The following is a 20,068-nucleotide window of genomic DNA, read 5'->3' on the forward strand; positions in this document are numbered from 1 at the left end:
CCCTTGCTACTCTTGCCTTATAGCCTGATCTGCCAGTGCTGCTGGTGATAATTGCCTTGACATAAAAAGCACACAGAACTGCTATGGAAGCGAATGGGGTTGATTCACAATACCAAGCTTTGCTTGTAAAGTAAATAATTCTAATACAAAGCATCTATTAGTCCATTAAGCAACATAACATCAAAATTAAATTACAAAATAGAAAGCCCTTAAAAAAATCAGGAAATTAATGAAAATAAAGATGCTGGCTAAATAAAATGTATTTGCACAGCCAGAATTTCTGTAGCAATTCTCAGAATAGCCTTTGCTGCTTGCCGAACAAAGCCTATGAAACATGCTGATTTGTAGATAAACATCTTTAAACAACAAATCAATTAGTTTTAACTGTTGGAGACATGAAATGTAGTAAGAAAGGATGCCCAAAAGTTAGAATTTTGTAAATCCTAAGCGGAAATGACATTTTAAATGTCACAGCCAAAAAATGACAGAAACAATGACACACCAAAGGTCATATTCAAAGTAACATTCAAAAACAGAGACAGCTGAATATAATGCCGTTAGTACATAACCATTCTCTGAGGGAAAACGAAATTTTCAAATTGATTAAATTAGAAAGATGACATTGGAAGAACAAGAAAATAAATGTTCTTAGGAAATCATACAAGTCACTTCAGTGACTTCAGCTAAAGAAGGCATTTGATTTAAAAGAATGTAGGAGCAGCAAAAAAATTTATTTGCCATATTTTCCTGGCTTGATGTGTGTGAGTGCTTCTGCTTACATCAAGGTGATTCTACATACCCATTGCCTCAGCCAGACCAGAAACCTTCTGTCCATATATATCTGTCTTATTCCAGGCGAATGTGTACACCAAATTGGCTGCAGCAGGAAACCATTTCTGAAGCAGACGACCTTCAACAGCAACTATCAGATGGACTTTTGCCATTCCAGAAGGGATGGTTGTGTGTGTCAAAATAATGCGCAGCAAAGTTTTATACCCCGGTGTCCGACTACTGAGATAACTGAGCTTCACAAAACTTGAAGGAATTGCAATTTCCTCTTGGACCACCTTGGAAAAAACCACATCATTATATCTATAGCCAAGAAAAATGCAAAATTATAATAGTAAGAGCAGGTAATTATTTTACATTTCACAATTATGATGTGAACACGGCACCACTGAAACAACTGGGTTTATTTCAGCAATGCAGTACTTGGGCACATGACAAAACTTCCAACATCAGACACGGCTTGGTCAACTTACTGGATGGCAGGCTGTCTGTTTGATAAAGAGCCTCTTCCTCTGATGCTTTACTCGTGTCTACTGGGGAGCAAATACTGCATCTGTGAACATATTCTTACATACAAGCTGCACAGCTTTACCTTGTCTTTACTACTTGGTTTACTTAACAAGTGTTCTTAACTGGAATACAATTAAAATTTTTTAAAATATACACACATCTTCAATCACATACATTGTATGTGAAGATGCTATCCTACTTTGGAGGCAATAACTTTAGCTTGGAGAGTGTTAAGAAAGAAAATAAACCTTCCTGCTAAACCATCTGTGCAGTTAGGCCAAGCTCCAGCAAGAAGGGGCATGGCGTACGAAGGAGCAGCATTAGGACCCTAACAAGCTAACTGGGGACACACAGCAGTGAGGATGAAACAGGCTGAGCATCAGAGTCATCTCGCTCACAGGTAAGACCCCAGGGAGTGCAAGTGAACTCAAATCCCAGGGCCCTGCTGTCAGTACTGCTGTCTGAAGCACTTGGATTAAAGCTAGCTTGGACATGCCCACTGCGGGGTGGTATCAATTCCCACTGCAATGGAGATAGGCCCTCAGCAACTAGAAGGACTGCAAAGGCTGTGAGCTTGTCAGGAGAAAAAAGAAATTTGGCCTTGACCTTTTGAATGATGTGGGCCTTGGAGCTACAAAAAGGGATTTAGCTCTTGTGGTCCCCTGAGAGAAAAGAGCTGTTCTGGGACAGACTGTGAGGAAGAGCAGGCAGGAGATGAGAATGGCTTCTTGGAGGATGCTACCACAGTCACTCAAAAGCCACCTGACTGTGGTTAATAAGGTTAATGATGTTGGTGCATTTCTGTACTAATGAATCAACCTGTCACAATGTTAAATTCATCGTGCTTGGAAAAAGACAAGCTTTTGTTTACATTTCCCATTTTTTAAATATTCCTTGTCTAACAATAGATTCCTTCACTTTCAACCAATTTTATTTACACACTGCAACAGTATCAGTGTCACAGCATTGCTGCAGTACAGCTGGAGGCCTGCCAGCACTTGTCGTTTCAACATATGAAATGTAGTGTTGCCAGGGAAATCCTGCTCCCTTTATTGCTCCTGATTTGCAGTGCTCCCCTTCTTTCCTGCTGACATCCCAGCTGCCCTCTCTGTCATACATCTGACATCCCTTCTCATTTTTTAATAGAAAAGCAGGAAGAAATACTCATGCATTAATACATGCTAATATATCTGTCTCCTATTATTTGCCGTTACTTTTTGCTCAATTCCCAGAACCGTACAATGAAACTCACCACTCTAAGAAACCTCCAATGCCAAAAAAAATCCCCTAACCCAAAAATGAAGAAGAAAGAACTGGGGAGCAGTTTCTGAGTAGAGTGCATCTTTGGGTACCCCGCTGTTCAAAGAAGACCCAGGCATACCTCACGTGGAGCACAGTGACCCAGTTTTTTCTTACTGGTGTGCAGCAGTTATTCTTAATTTATGTTCATTAGTTTCACTTAGCACATTCTGTGAAGCAATGCTATGACCATCAACTGGCTGAAGCATGATAATAGTTATGGAGATGTTTTGACATAATTGAGTTCAAGCAGAGGTCTGTCACATGTAGAATAAAGTAGAAACACTTTTAGGAGGCTACAGGTACCCTCAAAAGTATCTTACAGGCTTGCTCAGTGAAGTTAAAAGGGAACCCAAAAGAGGTCTTATTGTTTAAAATCTAACTGCTCAAACAACATACTAAAAATTAAGAGCATTATTAATATGACCCGAGCTGTGTTTTGTTGGGTGTTTGACTCTCACAGCCTCTTTTAAGTCCCAAGTAAAAGAACAGTTAATTACAAGGTTAATTAGAAATTACTTTGAACACTTAAGAGAGTGTAAGAAAAAATACATTTAAATTAAAAAAGAAGTCCTAAATATCATGTTAAAATTGCTCTGCCTTGGAAAGAAAGTAATAAAATTCAAGAATCTGATATATAGCTGTAAATGGATGAAACACCCCTAGGAATGTTCAAAGCATCATGTCTCACACTGGAAGTTGTACTGATTATCTGTAACTAGGAATGGTTTTGTGCATCACTATCAACAAATCAGGGTTTCAATAATAATTCATGTTAGCATTCCCCACTTTCTTCTACTTGGAGGTAAGAAATAAAGCACCTTTAAATATTAAAAAGTAAAGAAAGAAAAAAGACAAGAGCATCTTGTTAAACAGTACTAAACAGATATGCATTGGTGCTATTCTGCCAAGGGAATGACATAACAGCAGTTATTTGCTCACTATCTTCAAAGAATGTCTAAACCTGATTCTGAAACAGAACAAATTGTTCATTTAAAAGTCTTTTCATTACCTGTAGTTCTGGAATAACAGTTCCTCTTTCAGGACAGGACCCTCCAAACGCTGTCAAGGGAGAAGGGAGTACAATTGGGTTTGGACTGATAAAACTACTGATGTCACAAGATGGTGCGTCCGACTCTGCTCTTTGCATTACAACTTTGTCTACAATGATAAATCTATTCCAAGGCAACCAAAGTGTTCTTTTTTCAGATATGAAAGGAGATCTGTCAAAAACTAGAGTGACAGAGATTCCTCCAACAGCCACAAGGTCAAAACTGGAAAAGAGAAAACAAATTGTTTTGTTTCTTTTTGTTTTTTCATCACATTACCACATCTTTCAATGCATCACAAAAACCCCCTTTATGTTCATTATTACAGCTATTAATTTACTATGTGAAATCATTCAAGTGTACATTCCTTGCATCATCTTGGTATCCACAAAGAAGCTTTACCTCTGTGTGCTTTCTCCCGGTATGCATCAACAGCAAGGCACAGAATTTCACTGTTACTTGGCCTCACTCCCCTCTATTTATCAACTAGAATCAATATTAATAAGTCACCTGTAACAAAAGTGTGAACCCAGTTGCTTTGGTTTATATGAAAAGAAATTCCTATCCCAGAAAAAGGATGCCACTCATCATCTATGCAGGAAGAGCATGCAGAATAAGAAGGCTTAAAGCCTTGTAGGCCTTAGCTCTATTAACATAACCATTTCCCTTTTTCTAAAAGCAGCAGGGGGAAAAGGTTGAGTATATTGAGCATAAGACCTCCCTGTACAGGATATGAAATTTTTGGGAAAAATGACAATTAATTGCACTGAGAACTGAGTCAGCTCTTGAACATGAGGAGGGTGATCCTCTGGGAGCTGCTGTGAAGAACCATTGGCATATCTGGGCTGCAAAACAGTGGGACATGGAAGGCATGATATACAGTCTCAATTTCCAGAGTTTCTGACATCCACAGTCAGGCAACACAAGGTAATATGTAAATAGCTACTTCACTCTCTGTATTATTGAATGCATCTATTATGGAGGTTTTTGATGGTAACAAACTGTGATAAGAAGTCAGACTTAATTATGCATATCTCATCACATTTCCCAAATGACACCGATTACATTCACAGCAAAATACAGGTAGCATATTTTAATGCAACAGCTTTATCCAGGCTAGCATGAGGAGGAAATGATAATTACTAACTTTCAGTAGTGCGATTTGAAAGTCAATAAACTAAGGTGAAATAAATATGCACACTCCTTACTTTTATAAATTGGCAAAGCTAAACAAAAAAAAAATAATTGTGGAAACAGTGACAAACTGCAACACTTTTTCCCTGCTGGAAGACAGCTTCAGATTTCTTGTAATTCACAATCCAGCCAAGGAAGATGAAGTCTTAAACTGCCCTTAACAACTTAATTCAAGTTCAGGAGCAAATCATGACCCTACTGCAAATGGATGGCCAATCCTGAAGTGCAATATAGAATATATTGAAACCTCACCTGTCTTTGAGAAATGAACTCAGACCTGAGAGGCTGGGGAAGAAGGGGAAGCCAGGGCTGTTACGGAACAGCAATTTAACCATTTGTATTTTGAAAGAGTCTGTTCTCACCTTTCCTTGTGTGTCTCAGATGATCAACTAAAGGATTTGACTTCACTGACACCTCAATAAACTACTTGGGTGATTCACATGTAACAACAGAAAAAAACGAGGGAAGACAGGATATTTCCTGGAAGACCTGACTTGTGAAAATATTCCAATGTCAAGGAGCTACTGTTACAGCAGACCTGCCACATTTTGAGTCCAGGAGTTTGAATGTCACTGTAACTTTGCTGCAGTTCAGGTTTTTTTTCTTCTTCTCTTCCTTCTTTGGTCCCTTTACTACAGAGAGCTCCCTTCAACTGTGCTCCCAGTGCAGAAGGCCAGATGCCATCCTCAAGCCACACTATGAACTGTGATGTCAATGGAAATTTTGTACATTAACAGAAGTTGGCAGATGGCCTTAACTACACAAACCTAAACCATGAAAGCCTGACCTTCCATCCTGTCGACTGATGGTGTATCCGTATTCATTGTGGTGCAGGAAACTGACGTTCACTCCAACCAAAGGTGTTCCATCTATTGCTACAACCTGGCCTCGGATGACACACGCCCGTCTGTAACAAGAAGAGTAGAAGGCAACATTTTACACACATGGGCATTGGTTTCAGAAACTGGGCTGTGCTGCGGTCCCAGACAGACAGAACCACTCTGGTATCAGAGCAAGTGTTGAGTTTTGAAAGAAAAGTCATACAAGCCCAAAAGATTGATTTGAAAAAGCATTCTCTCACAAAGATGACACACAGACTTTCCAACAAACTGTTGGTATAGGGAGAATATATTCCTGTTTCCAGACATATTTCAGGATACTATTTGTTCTGCCACTGAATAGCACTGCAAAGGTTTCATTGATAGCGTGATTTAGCTTGCTGCAGCTCTAGGGAGTGATCGTTTGTGAAAGGAGAGAATGAAACCTCTGCTGCTAGGTATAGGGCATTGCTGTCTATTAGAAAAATGCTGAACTAATGTGATAAGGCAGCAGTGAGATACATGGGCTTCACTGAACTTCAGAAAGTTATATAGGTAAATTCACAGGGTGCTTAATCAAGTGTAACATACATTTTTCTCAATCCCCCATCACACGTGATGCCCTTCTAAATTCCCTCTGGGATGCGTTGGACTTGCACCCACTTTCCACTTTATCCTCACATTCCAGTGAAGAGGTTGGAACATGGCAGAACAGCAGAACACATCAAAGTCAATGGACAGGAAAGTGAACTCATTACTAAGTGGATCTAATCGGAGGCTAACAGGATCACAGAATCATAGAAAATGAGAGCTGAAAGGAAATACAAGACTTTATCTTGTCCATTCCTTTGCCTCGGGTTAGATCGACTATGCCTACATCAGCCCAGACAGATGCTTGTCTAACTCCGTAAGTTCACCAAGTAACCCATTCCAGTGCCTCTGTATGAATGCTCTACTTAGGGCAAGTTCTTCCTACTGTCCAATTTGAACCTCCACTGCTGTCCTTTCAGACCATTGCTTTCACCTTAGTCAAAGAAATGGTGAAGAAATTACTCTTTTTCTTAACTTTAGCCTTTTACCTATCTGAACAATGAAACATGAAGGAATCAAGTCTCCTAATGATGAGGATTAAGACGAGAAATATGGTCATCATGGTGCAGATTAGGACCTAGTAGGATTTTCTAAGGGTTTACACAGCCACGTTCCACTGAAAACCCTCCCAGTATTTTGCCCTGTGCTGTCAGCTACACCACATCAACACACTGGCTGAACCAACCCAGGTCTTGGAAACTCATGATACTACTGCACCTGTTTCCTGGAACTGCAGTTTTACATAATGACGTGAACAGTGTATGCAGAAGTCTTTTGGTAACCTTAAGACGTTTAGGGTCAAAACCAAGAGAATACATATAAAGTGAACTGGCATTAATTATTCAATATAAATGACAAGCATAAATTTAGGCACTGTCATGTCTCTTTCTCAAATTGAAAATTTGTGGTAGCCCTCAACAGACACATCCACTGCACAGTGAATACGTGATCTAAAGGAAAAAACTTAATAGCTCCTCAGAAAAAAGTTACTTAGGAGTTTACATATGAATTAAAATAATATCCCTAGAGAGATTAATTGACCATGATCCAATGCAATCATATGCAGAAACTGGACAACACAAATTTCTGAAAATTCTGACATGTTTCTTAAGATCCCATTCTCCCAAGCCACTGACAGGACACTGATTTATCACCATGATATCATCAAACCCGTCTAACTATGACTTGAGAAAATGCAACTGGTAAAAATTAACCTCTTTGAGAGTACCATTCACCACAGCTGCTAATAGGAATTCCATGCTCCCAGGCCATGTAAAGATGCTGATAAATCCTAGAGGAATGGGAGAGGCTGCCTTACTGCCAGTACGCAAAACAAGAGTTCTGACTTACCACTTTTTTACTTTCTATACGAAGTACATTGGTTGTGGCCCTATTTGTGGCCCAAAATCTGCTGCTCCACTGAAGGCAACTGAGCTCCTATTTGTCTCAACTGACTCATGAGACTCACTCAAAAGAACAGCCAGGTCCAATTACTCTTTGATTTGTTAGAGCAGATAATACTGGTTTCTATTATTTTCATGTATTTTTAACATCCATAGACCTGCATTTTCTTTTCTAATACCTTTATTAGTGCATTCCATATATTTACAACACACATTGGTGTGAGAGTGAGACCCCTGGGAGTAATCATTATTCAGTGCATTATTCTTGCACTTCTGTTTGTTCATTCAACACAGACCTGTCTTCTGACACTACTCTGTCCTCATATTTTATCAAGCACACAGATTTGTATGACAACAGCTCATCAAAATCTCCATTATTTCATCCATGGTCTTTCTTTCTTCTATTCATTCACTTCCCATTATTCATAAATAATATTAAGAGACTTATCTTTCAACATTCTCCTTTTTTATTCATCATATTTTACAAGCCACACATATTTATGGTATGTGATAAAGACACATAAACCTCATTATTCTACATTTATCTGTACTGAATTGTCTTTGTAATCTCTTAGATTTTAAATGTCCTAAGCCTGCCTCTGTGTTCCTACATTTGTCCTCATTATTTAATGTCTCTTTATTACCTACTCTAAGTTGAAGAGTCTTCTCTGGCTTCTTTTTGAATTACCAGCACCTACTAAATCTTTGACTTAGCATTTGATCAGAATTAGCTTTAATTCTGGCACTTACCGCAGGTATGAAAACATTTTTCAGTTACTTTATGACCAGCACTAGTCTCCAAGGGTCAGGAGGTAACCAAGAGCCCCAGTTTGCAGCCAGCTCTCCCTGGTTTCCTGGTGCCCTGGCAGCTCACAGAGCAGACCCCATGTCCCCAGGCATGCTGCCACGCAGGTTCCCTGCAGCGCTGCTGCTTAGGGAACACCTCACTTAATTCCTTCCCTTTCCAGGGCTTTTAGGGCATGTTCCCTGCAGTGATGTCCCTTCACAGTCAACTGCCACTTCATGCTTCCTTGCTTCAGCATTCACCCCCTTCCCAGATGAGCTGGGGGCCTTGCTACCACTCACTGCTTCTCTTAATTTGAGCAGAGAAACCTCTGAAGATCATGATGTCTCCTCGATGCACTGCATTTTCTGCCTCTAAGACTTATTCCACATTCTTGTGACTGCCCTGCTTTGCTTTCTCACGGGGGATAACTTGTACTATCTGTCCAACAGCCACCTATTTGTGATGATTGTGTAATCTTAGACCTAAGGCTTTCCAAGTTGTTTTAACTTGAAAGTAAGTGCAAAAATGTCTTTTCTAATTTGGTGAAGCTGGGCAGGAACATGCCCCTGATACGCTGCCTTAGTATTTTCGAATGCATTTAAAATGTTCCTAGTCCCTTGGCAAGCTGTACTAAATCTGCAACTCCAGAGGGAGCAGTTGGCTTTTTGAGATAAAGCTGAGATTCCCACGGGTTGCAGGTGGCCTAAAAGAAGTAGGATTCCTCTGTCAATGCTTCATGGGTCATTCCATGAGTAACTGAGGAACTCACTATGCTGTGGATCTCAGGTCTCTGCTGACAGGCAGTTTGTTTGACATCTCTAATTTAAAATATGAGCAGAAGTTTTAGATGAATTCTTTCAGAACTTGTAAAGCATTTTATTATTCTACCACCATTCTGCCTTGCTCTGCTGCTACTCACCTGCTATTTTTTTCTTTTTGTTTTGCATATTAAGCTTCCAGTAAGCACCTCAGGCTGAGACATTAGGCTCAGATATGGAACTCTGTCAAGCAGCTTGTGAATTTGCAAGTGTCACATTACCAGAAGATGTCATTTACTGTATTACATTTTTGATTAAAATCTTCAATGAGAGAAATTAAGCTGAAGGCTAGTGAGGTACATTCATTTCTTCCTGCTGACAATGTTGCTGTAAGCAGCCTTTGAAGGGTAATTAATTCACTACCATACACTGGGCCCTTTTCGTGGGCAATTTGCAGTGAGTCAAGTAGCTTGCCAGCAGCATGCATTAAAAAAAAAAACCTCAGCAAAGAAACAAGCTAAAAACCTTCCTGAGAACAAAAGTTGACAAAAACACTATAATCTGCTACACCCTGCTACATGTAGTAGGTTAAAACCATGCCTGATGTAAGCAAGTACATTTCCATTTATCCAGAATGTCTCTAATCTGCTTTTCAGCATGTCACAGTTTAAGTGGGAGTCTGTACAAACCCAGTGCATATGACATAGCTTTGACATAACAAAATGTAAAATATGTTTTGCAAACATGTAACTCCTTAACATTATTTTTGGTGTAGTATTTAGCCATGGCATGGTATTTAGCTCATGCAACATCCTGACTGTATTTTAGAAGCCAAATGGTTGAATATTAGACCTAAGATAAAGTCCAAGAGGCAAATGCAGAGGGATAGATGTCTCAGCAGCTGACAGAACAACTAGTTTTAGTATTTCAGATTATTTGTAAAATTCCAGGATATGGCAGAGACCAAACACTTCCAGTCTGAAGGACAGAGATAATCTTCACCCTTTTTGATAGCTTTCCAAGATCTAATCAACATCACTTTGTCTCCAGGGAGATTCATGCAAACATCACCCATACTTTACATACATTTACTATACTGTGTTACAGCAAAACACTGCCCAATGTCATTTGAATCAGAAGACTGAAAATCTTGGATAGATGTCTCTTCCTTAATCCTCCTAATGGTCTCAGAGATTTCTTGTAAAGGGAAAAAAAAGGGCAGATAGGGCTTGGCAAAATTGGAGCACCAGTGAGAATAGATGCCAGTGCTCTGATATAAATGCATGCCACTACTACATCCAATCCTTCCAACATGTTGAACCACCAATGTTATAAAATCAGTGGCATTGCAGGCAGCCATGACTTAAGATCATCTGCCTAGACACAACCTTTTCAGTAAAAGCCCAAAGGAGATTTAAACCTCCCAAGCATTCTTTGGTCTTTACCAGATAGGCTGGATCACAGATTTCTGATTTTTTACTGTAGCAGCAGTTGTCTTTCTATATTTTTTCAGTAATTGTAATTCCCAGGAGAAGAACTGACACAAGATGACAGTCAGATTGGCAACGTCAGAGGAAGATTTCTGAACAGAGGCAGCACGGCTCAGCTATTGCCTCGTTCAGAGACCCTGCTTATATCTCATCCTTGAGGAAAATTCTGGCAGTTTTTAATAATATTTGACTTATGGATGAACAATATTTCAACAGCCTGGAAGACTCGAGGATCAAGCAAAGTGTGGACTGAGCAACCCTTTGGGGTGCCCAGCACATTGCAGATTACTGTTGACAAACCCCAGGAGACACAGCACAGCATGAGTCTCCAGGCACTGCCCAGACTCCAAAGATGCAGCCACCCTCATCTGAATCCCAATGATCTTCTAACCAAGCTAACTATAAATTTGTCTACAGTGGGAGGAAATGATATCTGGGGTGTTGGTGATACACCAATGCCAGCAAAGTCCTACTTCTCAGTGGCAGGAAGTAAGAAGCCATGGTGAGGGATGGGCTGCTGCTCCCACATGGAACTTCACTGCTCTTCAGTCTTCAAAGGCATGGCAGGTATCAGGGTAAAGAAACGAAATACTCAGAAAAAGCTTTTAAATCCAAGTTAAATCCCATCAATGATAGCTTTAAAAGATCAATTCCTTATATCTATAAAAGCACGTTGATGGGATTATGTGCAATCTGGCTGCTAACATTTGCAGTGTCACAGAACACTGTATAGGCAACTTGAGCACTCACCTCCTCTCTGGAAACTCCTCACTGTGAGGCATTTTGATGAAGAAAATTTTTCAGTGGTGACCTTTGGTTTAAACTGTGCACAGAGCCAGCCAAGGACCCTGCCCCAAATGCAGTGGCCTCATTCATAAGCACAACACACTCCAAGAGACTCACCAGAGGCAGGTGGGTGCTTCTCATGGAGTTCATCTTCATGGCCTATTGTTTTACATATTTATAACATCCTGTTACATTATTAATACTGATTAAATGTTTAGGCATTTCAGATCAATAATGACTCTGTTTACAAATTTACTTTATTAAAAATTAATGCTGCAAAGAAAAAAGTGCACTGAATTTGTGTGCAGCTATGGGATTGTGTTGAGGTTGTAACCTAAGTGCTATGTACTGGGAAAACAAAAAAATTCTTATGTGCTTATTACTGGACCATGGTTTATCCAATGCACAGGCCTAGTTGACAGGGTAATAGTCAGGTGATGTGGATGATTTGTGGATCTCTTTGTCAGCATGTAAGTTATAGCTTCCCAAGTGAACTGCAGCATAAAAACTTATGTGCCCCTGTATTTCAAATATTCAAGAAAATATGTGTTACCAGGTTTTCTGAGTAAGTAAGTGCCCTTTTCCTACTGCATATTTCCTTCCTGTTAAAGGGCAAAGCCAATCTCACAAACACTCATGGATCACTCTACTCTTTGCATGATAACCTGCAGCACAAAATAGTAAATTCCACACTGCTTTATCAATGTGTAGCAAAACCAAGGAAGTTTTTAAATTATGTGTCTAGATTACATGTAAGTGACACACATTAAATTCATTACACTGTAAATACCAATCAAATTGTATAGGGCAGAAAGGTAACTGAAGACAGCAGATGTGAATCCAACTCACATCCTGCCATCACTTAGGTACAGTGTGAAGGGCTGAACTTCCCCCTGCTGATTTTACAAGCATGAGACAACTTACCCAAGTCAGTCTTGTTAATAAGAGCAGTAGAGTTTGTTGCTGTGACACTTACATGAACCAGACAGGTAGCAACAATAATCAGATAACCAAGATCCTCAGCTGTTGGGACTTTAAAGTTTGCTATCCTGTTAAGTATTTTATGAGCACTGGTGAAAAATTCTCAGCTATCCAGGTACCACCATTTTTTCCTGGTTAAATAATTTAATTGCAGTTCTCAATATTCAGAAAAGTCTTTCATTTAAAAGAAGACTCACCTGCTCTCAAAGGAGACATCTCCTGGGATTACATGAGTGCTTTCCTTCCCAATAAGGAATCTGATTCGATCATAAAAGAGCCTTGGAGGATGCTGAGAGAAAGGTGGTTGGCTGTGCTGAATAAGGTCAAGGGGATCAGGAGAACCCTGGCAGAGAGGACTTGAGTAACAGTTGCTTTGCTGACAACAGTCAGGGTCTACGCAGTCTGTCAAGCCATCTAAAATGGAAAGAATGGAAACTTCAGGAAATGGAACGGTTCTGAGAATAAAGCACCACATTTATTACCAGAGAGCCCAGGAAGTATGTAATTAACGGGAAGGCATGCTGATTATGACACAGTCAAATTCAATAAATCATTAATGTACATGCTTAGTCCAGGAGGGGTATTTGTCTCAGTCATTAACACTGTATCACCTCATCAAATCCTCACACAATGAGAAAACAGAACCTACAAACTAAGTAAATAGGGAAGAGCAAGACAGTCTTCCCTGCAGAACAAGCAGAAGAAAGTCACTACACTTGTCAGTGCAACGTGATCCACACTGTGCAGCTGCTCCCTCTAACAGCCCTTTATTGTGAGCACTGCCTGGTGACCCCAGCTGGGACATACATTCACTACCCAGCCCCCAGTAACGAGGTCTGAAATGTTACACAACTCTCCCAAGTGTTGTGTACTACCACTTTTTACCATGCAGTAGTCAAAAAAGACTTGTTACAGTTGCCTTACTTCTGTTTTAAGCCCTACAATAGTTTCACAAGTGGTTTAGGATATTTACTTTTCATTTATTGGTTGCAATACCAGAATGATCCAGAAAGGGCATAACTGTAATTACACTCCTGCAGTTGGTGATACATGAATGCACACCTTGATTCAGGCTCAGTCCCAGTGACCAGACAGTTACAGTCTTCTCTATAGATGTTTGCACCACGAAAGCAAATTTGGAAAGTGAAAATAAAGCTATTCCTCCTCTGTCCGTTTTCAAGTATGAAAAATAGAAGAAATAATAGATTTTTTCAGAAATCTACATTTCCTTATGGACAAAATTGCAGTAAATTTTGTGGGTGAAATTAAGTTACTTAAATATCTAAAGCTTATGATGAAAATTGAAGCACTGAAGTACATCTAAAGCACCTAAATAAAACTTAAAATTGGGCTATTGGCATTTAATTGCTTCTATCAGCAGCTTAGATGTCCAAATTGCCTAAATTACATACTCAATCAGAAACAATTTTATAGGATATGGTAAGATAACCAACAGTCTTCTTCAACATCCACTTTATGACTTAGCAGCTGTAAGTTGCTTGCATTTAAAGCAAGATAAAGGTGTTTTATCCTTCAACAAAGACACCTCTTTGTATTTCTAACAAGGTTGGTCTGAATAAACGTGGAGTCATCCTATCACTGTATGGATTTCCCTTGCATTAAAACTGGAATGCTGTAGGATCAACATACTGTCAGATATTTTCACCTCATGCTTTGACTTTCCATACTCTGTCTGCACCAACACTTTGAAGTCTATCAAACTGCACCTCCTCCAGGCAAACTGTGCCAGCACAGGAGCTCCTGGAGCTTTGTCATTGACTTTAATGGGTTCGAGACCAATCCCCAGCCAACCCCACTGCTTTCTCACCAGAGCACTGTGTGACTGCCCAGTAAACAGCAGCATAAAACATTCAGTTTTAAAAGAAAACAAAAGCCCTTCTACAGAACAAACACATATAACGAAATGGCCTTTCCTGGCATCTGAAAATCCTTGCCTGACCTTGAGCAAGGTAATTGCTTGGCTAAGGAAAAAATATTAACAAATCTATTCTCTGCAGCTGGGAAATCAGATAGAGCAGGCTAGCTTTTGTGGTAATGAGCCAAGGGCAACTGTAGATAGCTAGTAACAACAATCTAGGATCCTCAGATCCAGCAGAGCTGACATGGCTACAGGTCAGTGTGTGCTTTAAGTTCTCTCAACATTCCCCATATCCTGGAGACAACAGGCATTTGCCAGCAGTGGGAGAAGAACTTCACAGGGCAGTGTTGAGTTTATTGACTTTGAGTGCAGCAGTCACTTTATATTCAGGAAAGCCTAGGAAGCAACTGAAATCTGCTAGGAAGTCAGTAAGCTGAAACAATAAGGGGCCTCCAGTCTAAATGAAAGCACATGGGAAGCAGATGGAGGAGTTCACAACATGAACCAAAGGGGTTTTCAGTGGGTTCTGATGAAAAAATAAAGGAGTGTTTTGGGTTGGAACTTGAAGAGCAGGCTTGGAACTGCAAGGAAAAAGAAGAATTGTTTCATCTATTTTTTGTCCAAGGAATGAAGCTCTCTATATTCTCAAAAAATGAACTGAAAAGCTTCAAGTTACAGATGCTTTTCAGCAGATCATCCAAACTACAAACGTTAAAGAATTCTACTAGACTTGAAAATGTCATAAAGACATTGAAATCTCTTGCTGTGGTTTATACTGGTGGTGGTGCCTGCAGAGGGCTCTGACATGGTCAGGCCATTCAGGGCTGGGCCCTGCTAGTGGAAGGGTTATGGCAGTGACAAGTCTTGTTCAAGGAGTCAAGGGATTTTCTGGAAGATACTAATTTCTACAAGCTCACAGCTGTCTACCTGAGAAACTTGACAAACATTGGTCTGGCAGATTACGTGCTAATCGGAAAAAACCGAGTACTTATTTCAGAATAACAGTATCCATGGGGAAGCTATTTTGGAGTAATTTATTCCACACCAGCAATTCTGATTAATTTTTTCCTTGTCAACAAGCCATTAGATGTGGGAACTGAGCTGACCTGATTCTCTCATTTATGTAAGAAATAAAAGTGAAAGGTCACAGAAATACTAGAATATGAAGATTTGCCTAGGCAAGAAATAGCTACAAAAATAACACTTAACTATTTTGCTTGTTCTAATAGAGTCCTCATTTTCCTCTGCTTCGGTCAAGAGCTTACATAGCTGGTGACAAACACAGTGCATTCAGGCTGTACACAAAAAGAAACCAAGGAAAGGGAAAGCCATTTTCCATCTTCCAGTCAGACTCAATTTTCCTCTTTTCTTTACAGCTTCCTTGTCAGCAGTGACTGCCTTATAAATTCTTCCAGGTTCTGCTAATGGAGTTATTTTGGTTTGAATTACTTGCACCTGGTTTCATTTGCCTCTTCAGCCTCCCAGGGCTACAAGAGGGTGGGTTTTCCCATTAGGAGGGTGTGAAGTCTCAGAAGCACATCTGAACAAGCCATTTTGAGACTGGTGTGCGTCCTAACAGCATCAAAAATGTGTGAAGTTCTGGATTCAGAGCTACAAAGTCATCAGATAAAGAAACTGCTACCCAAAGTATCAGTATTAGTGCAAAGGAGCAGTGTTTAGGCCACAGACTATCATTCATGAGTTCACTTTCTCTCTCATGCTGTACTTTTTAAAAAATATTTTGATTGATCAGACAGGAATTTATTTCAACCTCCCCTCACAACCATGAAGAATGAAAGAGAAGACATGTTAGGCTCAGAGAAGATGCTTCATGAGCAGCAAGACAGGAGGTGCAGAAGCACCAGCTCCTCTGTGGACTTAACATGGCATATTTAGCTTAGACGGCTGTGTGTATTTTAGGCATATTAACTACAGTTGTCTGAGTAATGCAACTTCCAGCTTTTCTCCAAACAATCAAATAAAATTTAGAAGAGAAACTGACATGGATAGAACTGAAAAATATTTTTCTCACTTTGTGAAGAAGTAAAATAAAACACTTATTTTGGGGCAAACAGGGAACTCTTAAGCCAAAATAAAACCTTTCTTCCACTGTAGGCTTATTCAAGACATTGGTTTTAAATTAAACATTTTTGAAGAAAAAAAGGAAGAAAATCCAAATCTAAAACCTCCAAAGAAAATTCCTATAATTTAGCATGATATCCATCAAAATGGACCAGGTAAACCAAACTGGTACAGAATCACAAGCTACATATGGAGACAGGTTGTGATAATGCAAATCATATTAGTAAGTGCATATGAGGATAACACTTTCAACAAGCCAATCCTATTTGAAATGAGATTTTTAATCCAGGAGAATAACCCAGAAAAAAATACCAAATAAATCTTGTTTATAAACTATATAGTCAAATTCATTCACTTGAAAATGCTACAAATAACATTGGTCAGTTCTCAACCAATGGTCACAATTTGAGTTAAATTTTCATATCAGGAACCAACTATTAAAAAGCTCACCGTGTTAGCAAATCAGCAGGGTTTCTTTTAAATCTCAGGAGACAATAGTCAGGAGCATGAACAAACTACTACAAACAGCAGACACTGTAATTCATACAGCAGGGGATCCTGTACACTGAAGTTTTTACTGTCAATTACCCCAAAGTGCAGACTAAAATGTATTACAGATGTGTAAATGGTTTTGGTTTGTTACCAGCATTTTAAAATTTATTTTATATGAAAGACAGCCAGGCAGATTCATAGTACACTACAGATTATATAATACAGTGATTTACATTTTGATGAGTCTGAGATTATGGCTTCCCATCCTCCCTCTTTTGTATGCAAGGATAATGATGAACTGGGGTATTTTGCTTTGTAAGTGAATTAGAAAATTAAAATATGTTTAATATTACTGCTAAGACAGAATTCACAAAGATTGACTTCAGGATAGAAAGCACTTCGTAGTATTCTTCAATAATTTAAACAACCTCAAAGGGAAGGCAGAGCATGCCAAAACAAGTTGCTCTGTTTTCAGTCACACCACTCCTATCTGCATTGCAATAGATCACAGAACTAGGATAAGATTTTCCTATTCCTTTGCTGGGGAATAGATTTTTTCAGGAAGCCTTCTATAAGGAATGATATTAATATTTATTGTGTCAGGAGTGTGTGTCAATGGAATCACATGAAGTTTTCCATCAAACAAAATGTATTTTCTTGCTTATACATTTATATATATACTCCTTATTCCATATGATGGAAGGGATGTCACAAGTGTTGTGAAATTAATTCCTCAGCTATGCTTCTGCTGCAGTCATAGAAGGCTCATGTTGTGCTTGGTACAGCACATTTCCTAATGTACACATTGGGCAGCAATCTCTCTTCTACAGGCATGATCACCTTCAGCAGCCAGAAAATTGGCAATGGAACTGTGGCTATGGACCTACCTCTCCACTGGTTACTTTCCAGCAATATATATCTACTTTCTATGTCTGGGAAAATGCTGCACAGTGAGTGCACTTCGTATGCTATGTATTTGAGCTTTCCATGTGCTGCATAATACTTGCATTAAGTTCTCATTAAAATGAAATGAAATGAAATGAAATAAAATAAAATAACAGTTGGAAATGAAAAAGGCTTTTTTTCAGCCCTAAGTTAATTGCAAGAACATGGAACAAGTCATATATTTTGTGCCTGATACAAACAGCTCTGTCACCTACTTTCCAAATCCTAGCATCTCTATTCTTCTCATCCACCCCTGAAGTACTTGAAATTCATGACCACAAATATGGGAATATCACAATAACTCATGTTGCTGAAAATGGATCTGTGTTCACAATTAGTACAAATTGTCTAGATACAATTTCAGGAGCACTCAAGGACAGTAAAGAGGCACTGCATGGGGACACTGGTAAGGGGACAAAGTGGTTCACACCAGCAGTGGTGGCTTCCCCACCTCACCAGTGAAGCATGCAACAACTTGCACAGCAGCTTCTTTTCTATTAAACCACTGAGATACTTTATTAACTGGCTATGAAAATGAAAAATTCAATCAGACTCTACCTCCCATGTTTCTGATGTTAGTTATTTTAATAAACCATCCACTATCATTAAGTTCTGGTGAGGAAAACATAACTAGTTAGCAATAAAACTTAAAATTGCTATTATTCTGCTTAAAAGTTCATGAAATGAGCAAAGCTCTCACCTTTTCAAGCTTTTGTCACCCATGCAGAAGATAGTAGTGAAGTTAACTACCTGGTTAATGTAAACTAATAGGTTTGAAGTCTTATGGATATCAAACCCAGAATACTACAAGTGGTGTAGGTGCTTATATGGTGCATGAACATGTATGCAGACACGCTTACAAACACACCCTAATGATGTACTTGCCCAGGACATGAAAATCAAATCTCTAAGCAATATGCTGTACTTAGTTTTGGGCACCATGATATAAGAAAGATATAAAGCTATTAGTAAATGTCCAAAGCAGAGCTATGAAGGTGAAAGGCTTAGAGGGGAAGCCCTCAGAGGAACATCTGAGGTCACTTGGCTTGTTCAGCCTGGAGGAGACTGAGGGAAGACCTCACTGTGGTCTTCAACATCTGCAGAGGGACAGGCACTGACTGATCTCTCCTCTATGGTGACCAGTGACAGGACTTGGGGGAACACCATGAAGCTGTGTAAGGGGAGGTTTAGGTTGGATATTAGGAAAAGATTCTTCACCCAGAGGGTGGTTGCACACCAAAACAGGCTCTCCTGGAAAGCTGGCACAGCATAAAATCTGACAGAGTTCAAGAAGTGTTTGGGTAACACTCTCAGACACATGGTGTAATTTTTGAGGCTGTCCTGTGCAGGGTCAGGAGTTGCACTTTGATGATTTTTGTGGGTCCTGTTCAGCTCAGGATATTCTATAATTCTGTAAGTATCAATGACTTTCATTTTCACTGCTGCAGAGCAACCCAGAGGGCCGTGTGTGTGTCAGTGCACTCCTGTTCCATCTATACTGATCCCAGTGAGTGCAAGCCAGAGATGGAGCTGTGAGATCTATGTCCAGAACATTTTCACAGAAAGTAAAAAACGGGATTTAAGTTTCTCCTTAAATATTGCCTGTGCTGACTTTATTCACCACAGGCTCAGTTAAGTCTAATTAGTGTTGCCAGGAATCTAAGCAAACGGAATCAAAGAGTAACTTCAGAAGAGACTAAGCAGCAGCAGCAGCAACTGTCAAGAGTCTCTAATGCTTATTCATATGCATTAATTCAAAGTGCCCAAATTTTACCCATAATACATAGCATGCAGCAGACAGTGAGGCTGTTAAGCAGGAACGCTGGCGTTTATATAAGGAAACCCATCAGTGTACCTATGGAAAGGCTGTAAGTGTTTTATCCAGTGAGTACCAGTAGTGTTTGGCCTTCCACACTCGGGACAATACAAATATATCAGGGTTTTCAGAAACTGTAAGTATCCCTAGGGAGTCCTCGCTGCTCAGCAACAATGAAAACCATTCCCATCAGTATTATTTATATTGGGTAATAATAGCATATTACTTATATATGGACTCAATATCTCTGTGATGGATAGCTTATTAAAATGCCAATGGACGGGTCAGAAACACATCAATATTTTAGCAGCACTGGTTTTCAACCCAAGGCTATGCTGAGTCATATATTTCCTTGTGCTTGGAAAAACTTGGAGAAAGCTACAATAACTGTCTGAAGTG

General features: G+C 39.5%; 1 protein-coding gene across 6 annotated transcripts in view; it reads right to left on the minus strand.

Annotated features, from left to right (window-relative positions):
* Window positions 1–20,068, minus strand: part of TENM1 (teneurin transmembrane protein 1) — a 761,089-nt gene that overhangs the window by 72,616 nt on the left and 668,405 nt on the right. For all 6 annotated transcript variants that reach the window (XM_010407691.4, XM_019290822.3, XM_039571802.1 and 3 more), the window contains 4 exons: window positions 12,653–12,869; window positions 5,629–5,748; window positions 3,611–3,872; window positions 800–1,067 (listed from right to left, as the gene is read on the minus strand). In XM_010407691.4, coding sequence (XP_010405993.3) covers window positions 800–1,067; window positions 3,611–3,872; window positions 5,629–5,748; window positions 12,653–12,869 — 867 coding nt within the window. The remainder of the gene's footprint in view (window positions 1–799; window positions 1,068–3,610; window positions 3,873–5,628; window positions 5,749–12,652; window positions 12,870–20,068) is intronic.

The sequence above is a fragment of the Corvus cornix genome, chromosome 4A (assembly GCF_000738735.6).
Source record: "Corvus cornix cornix isolate S_Up_H32 chromosome 4A, ASM73873v5, whole genome shotgun sequence".
Lineage (NCBI taxonomy): Eukaryota > Metazoa > Chordata > Aves > Passeriformes > Corvidae > Corvus > Corvus cornix.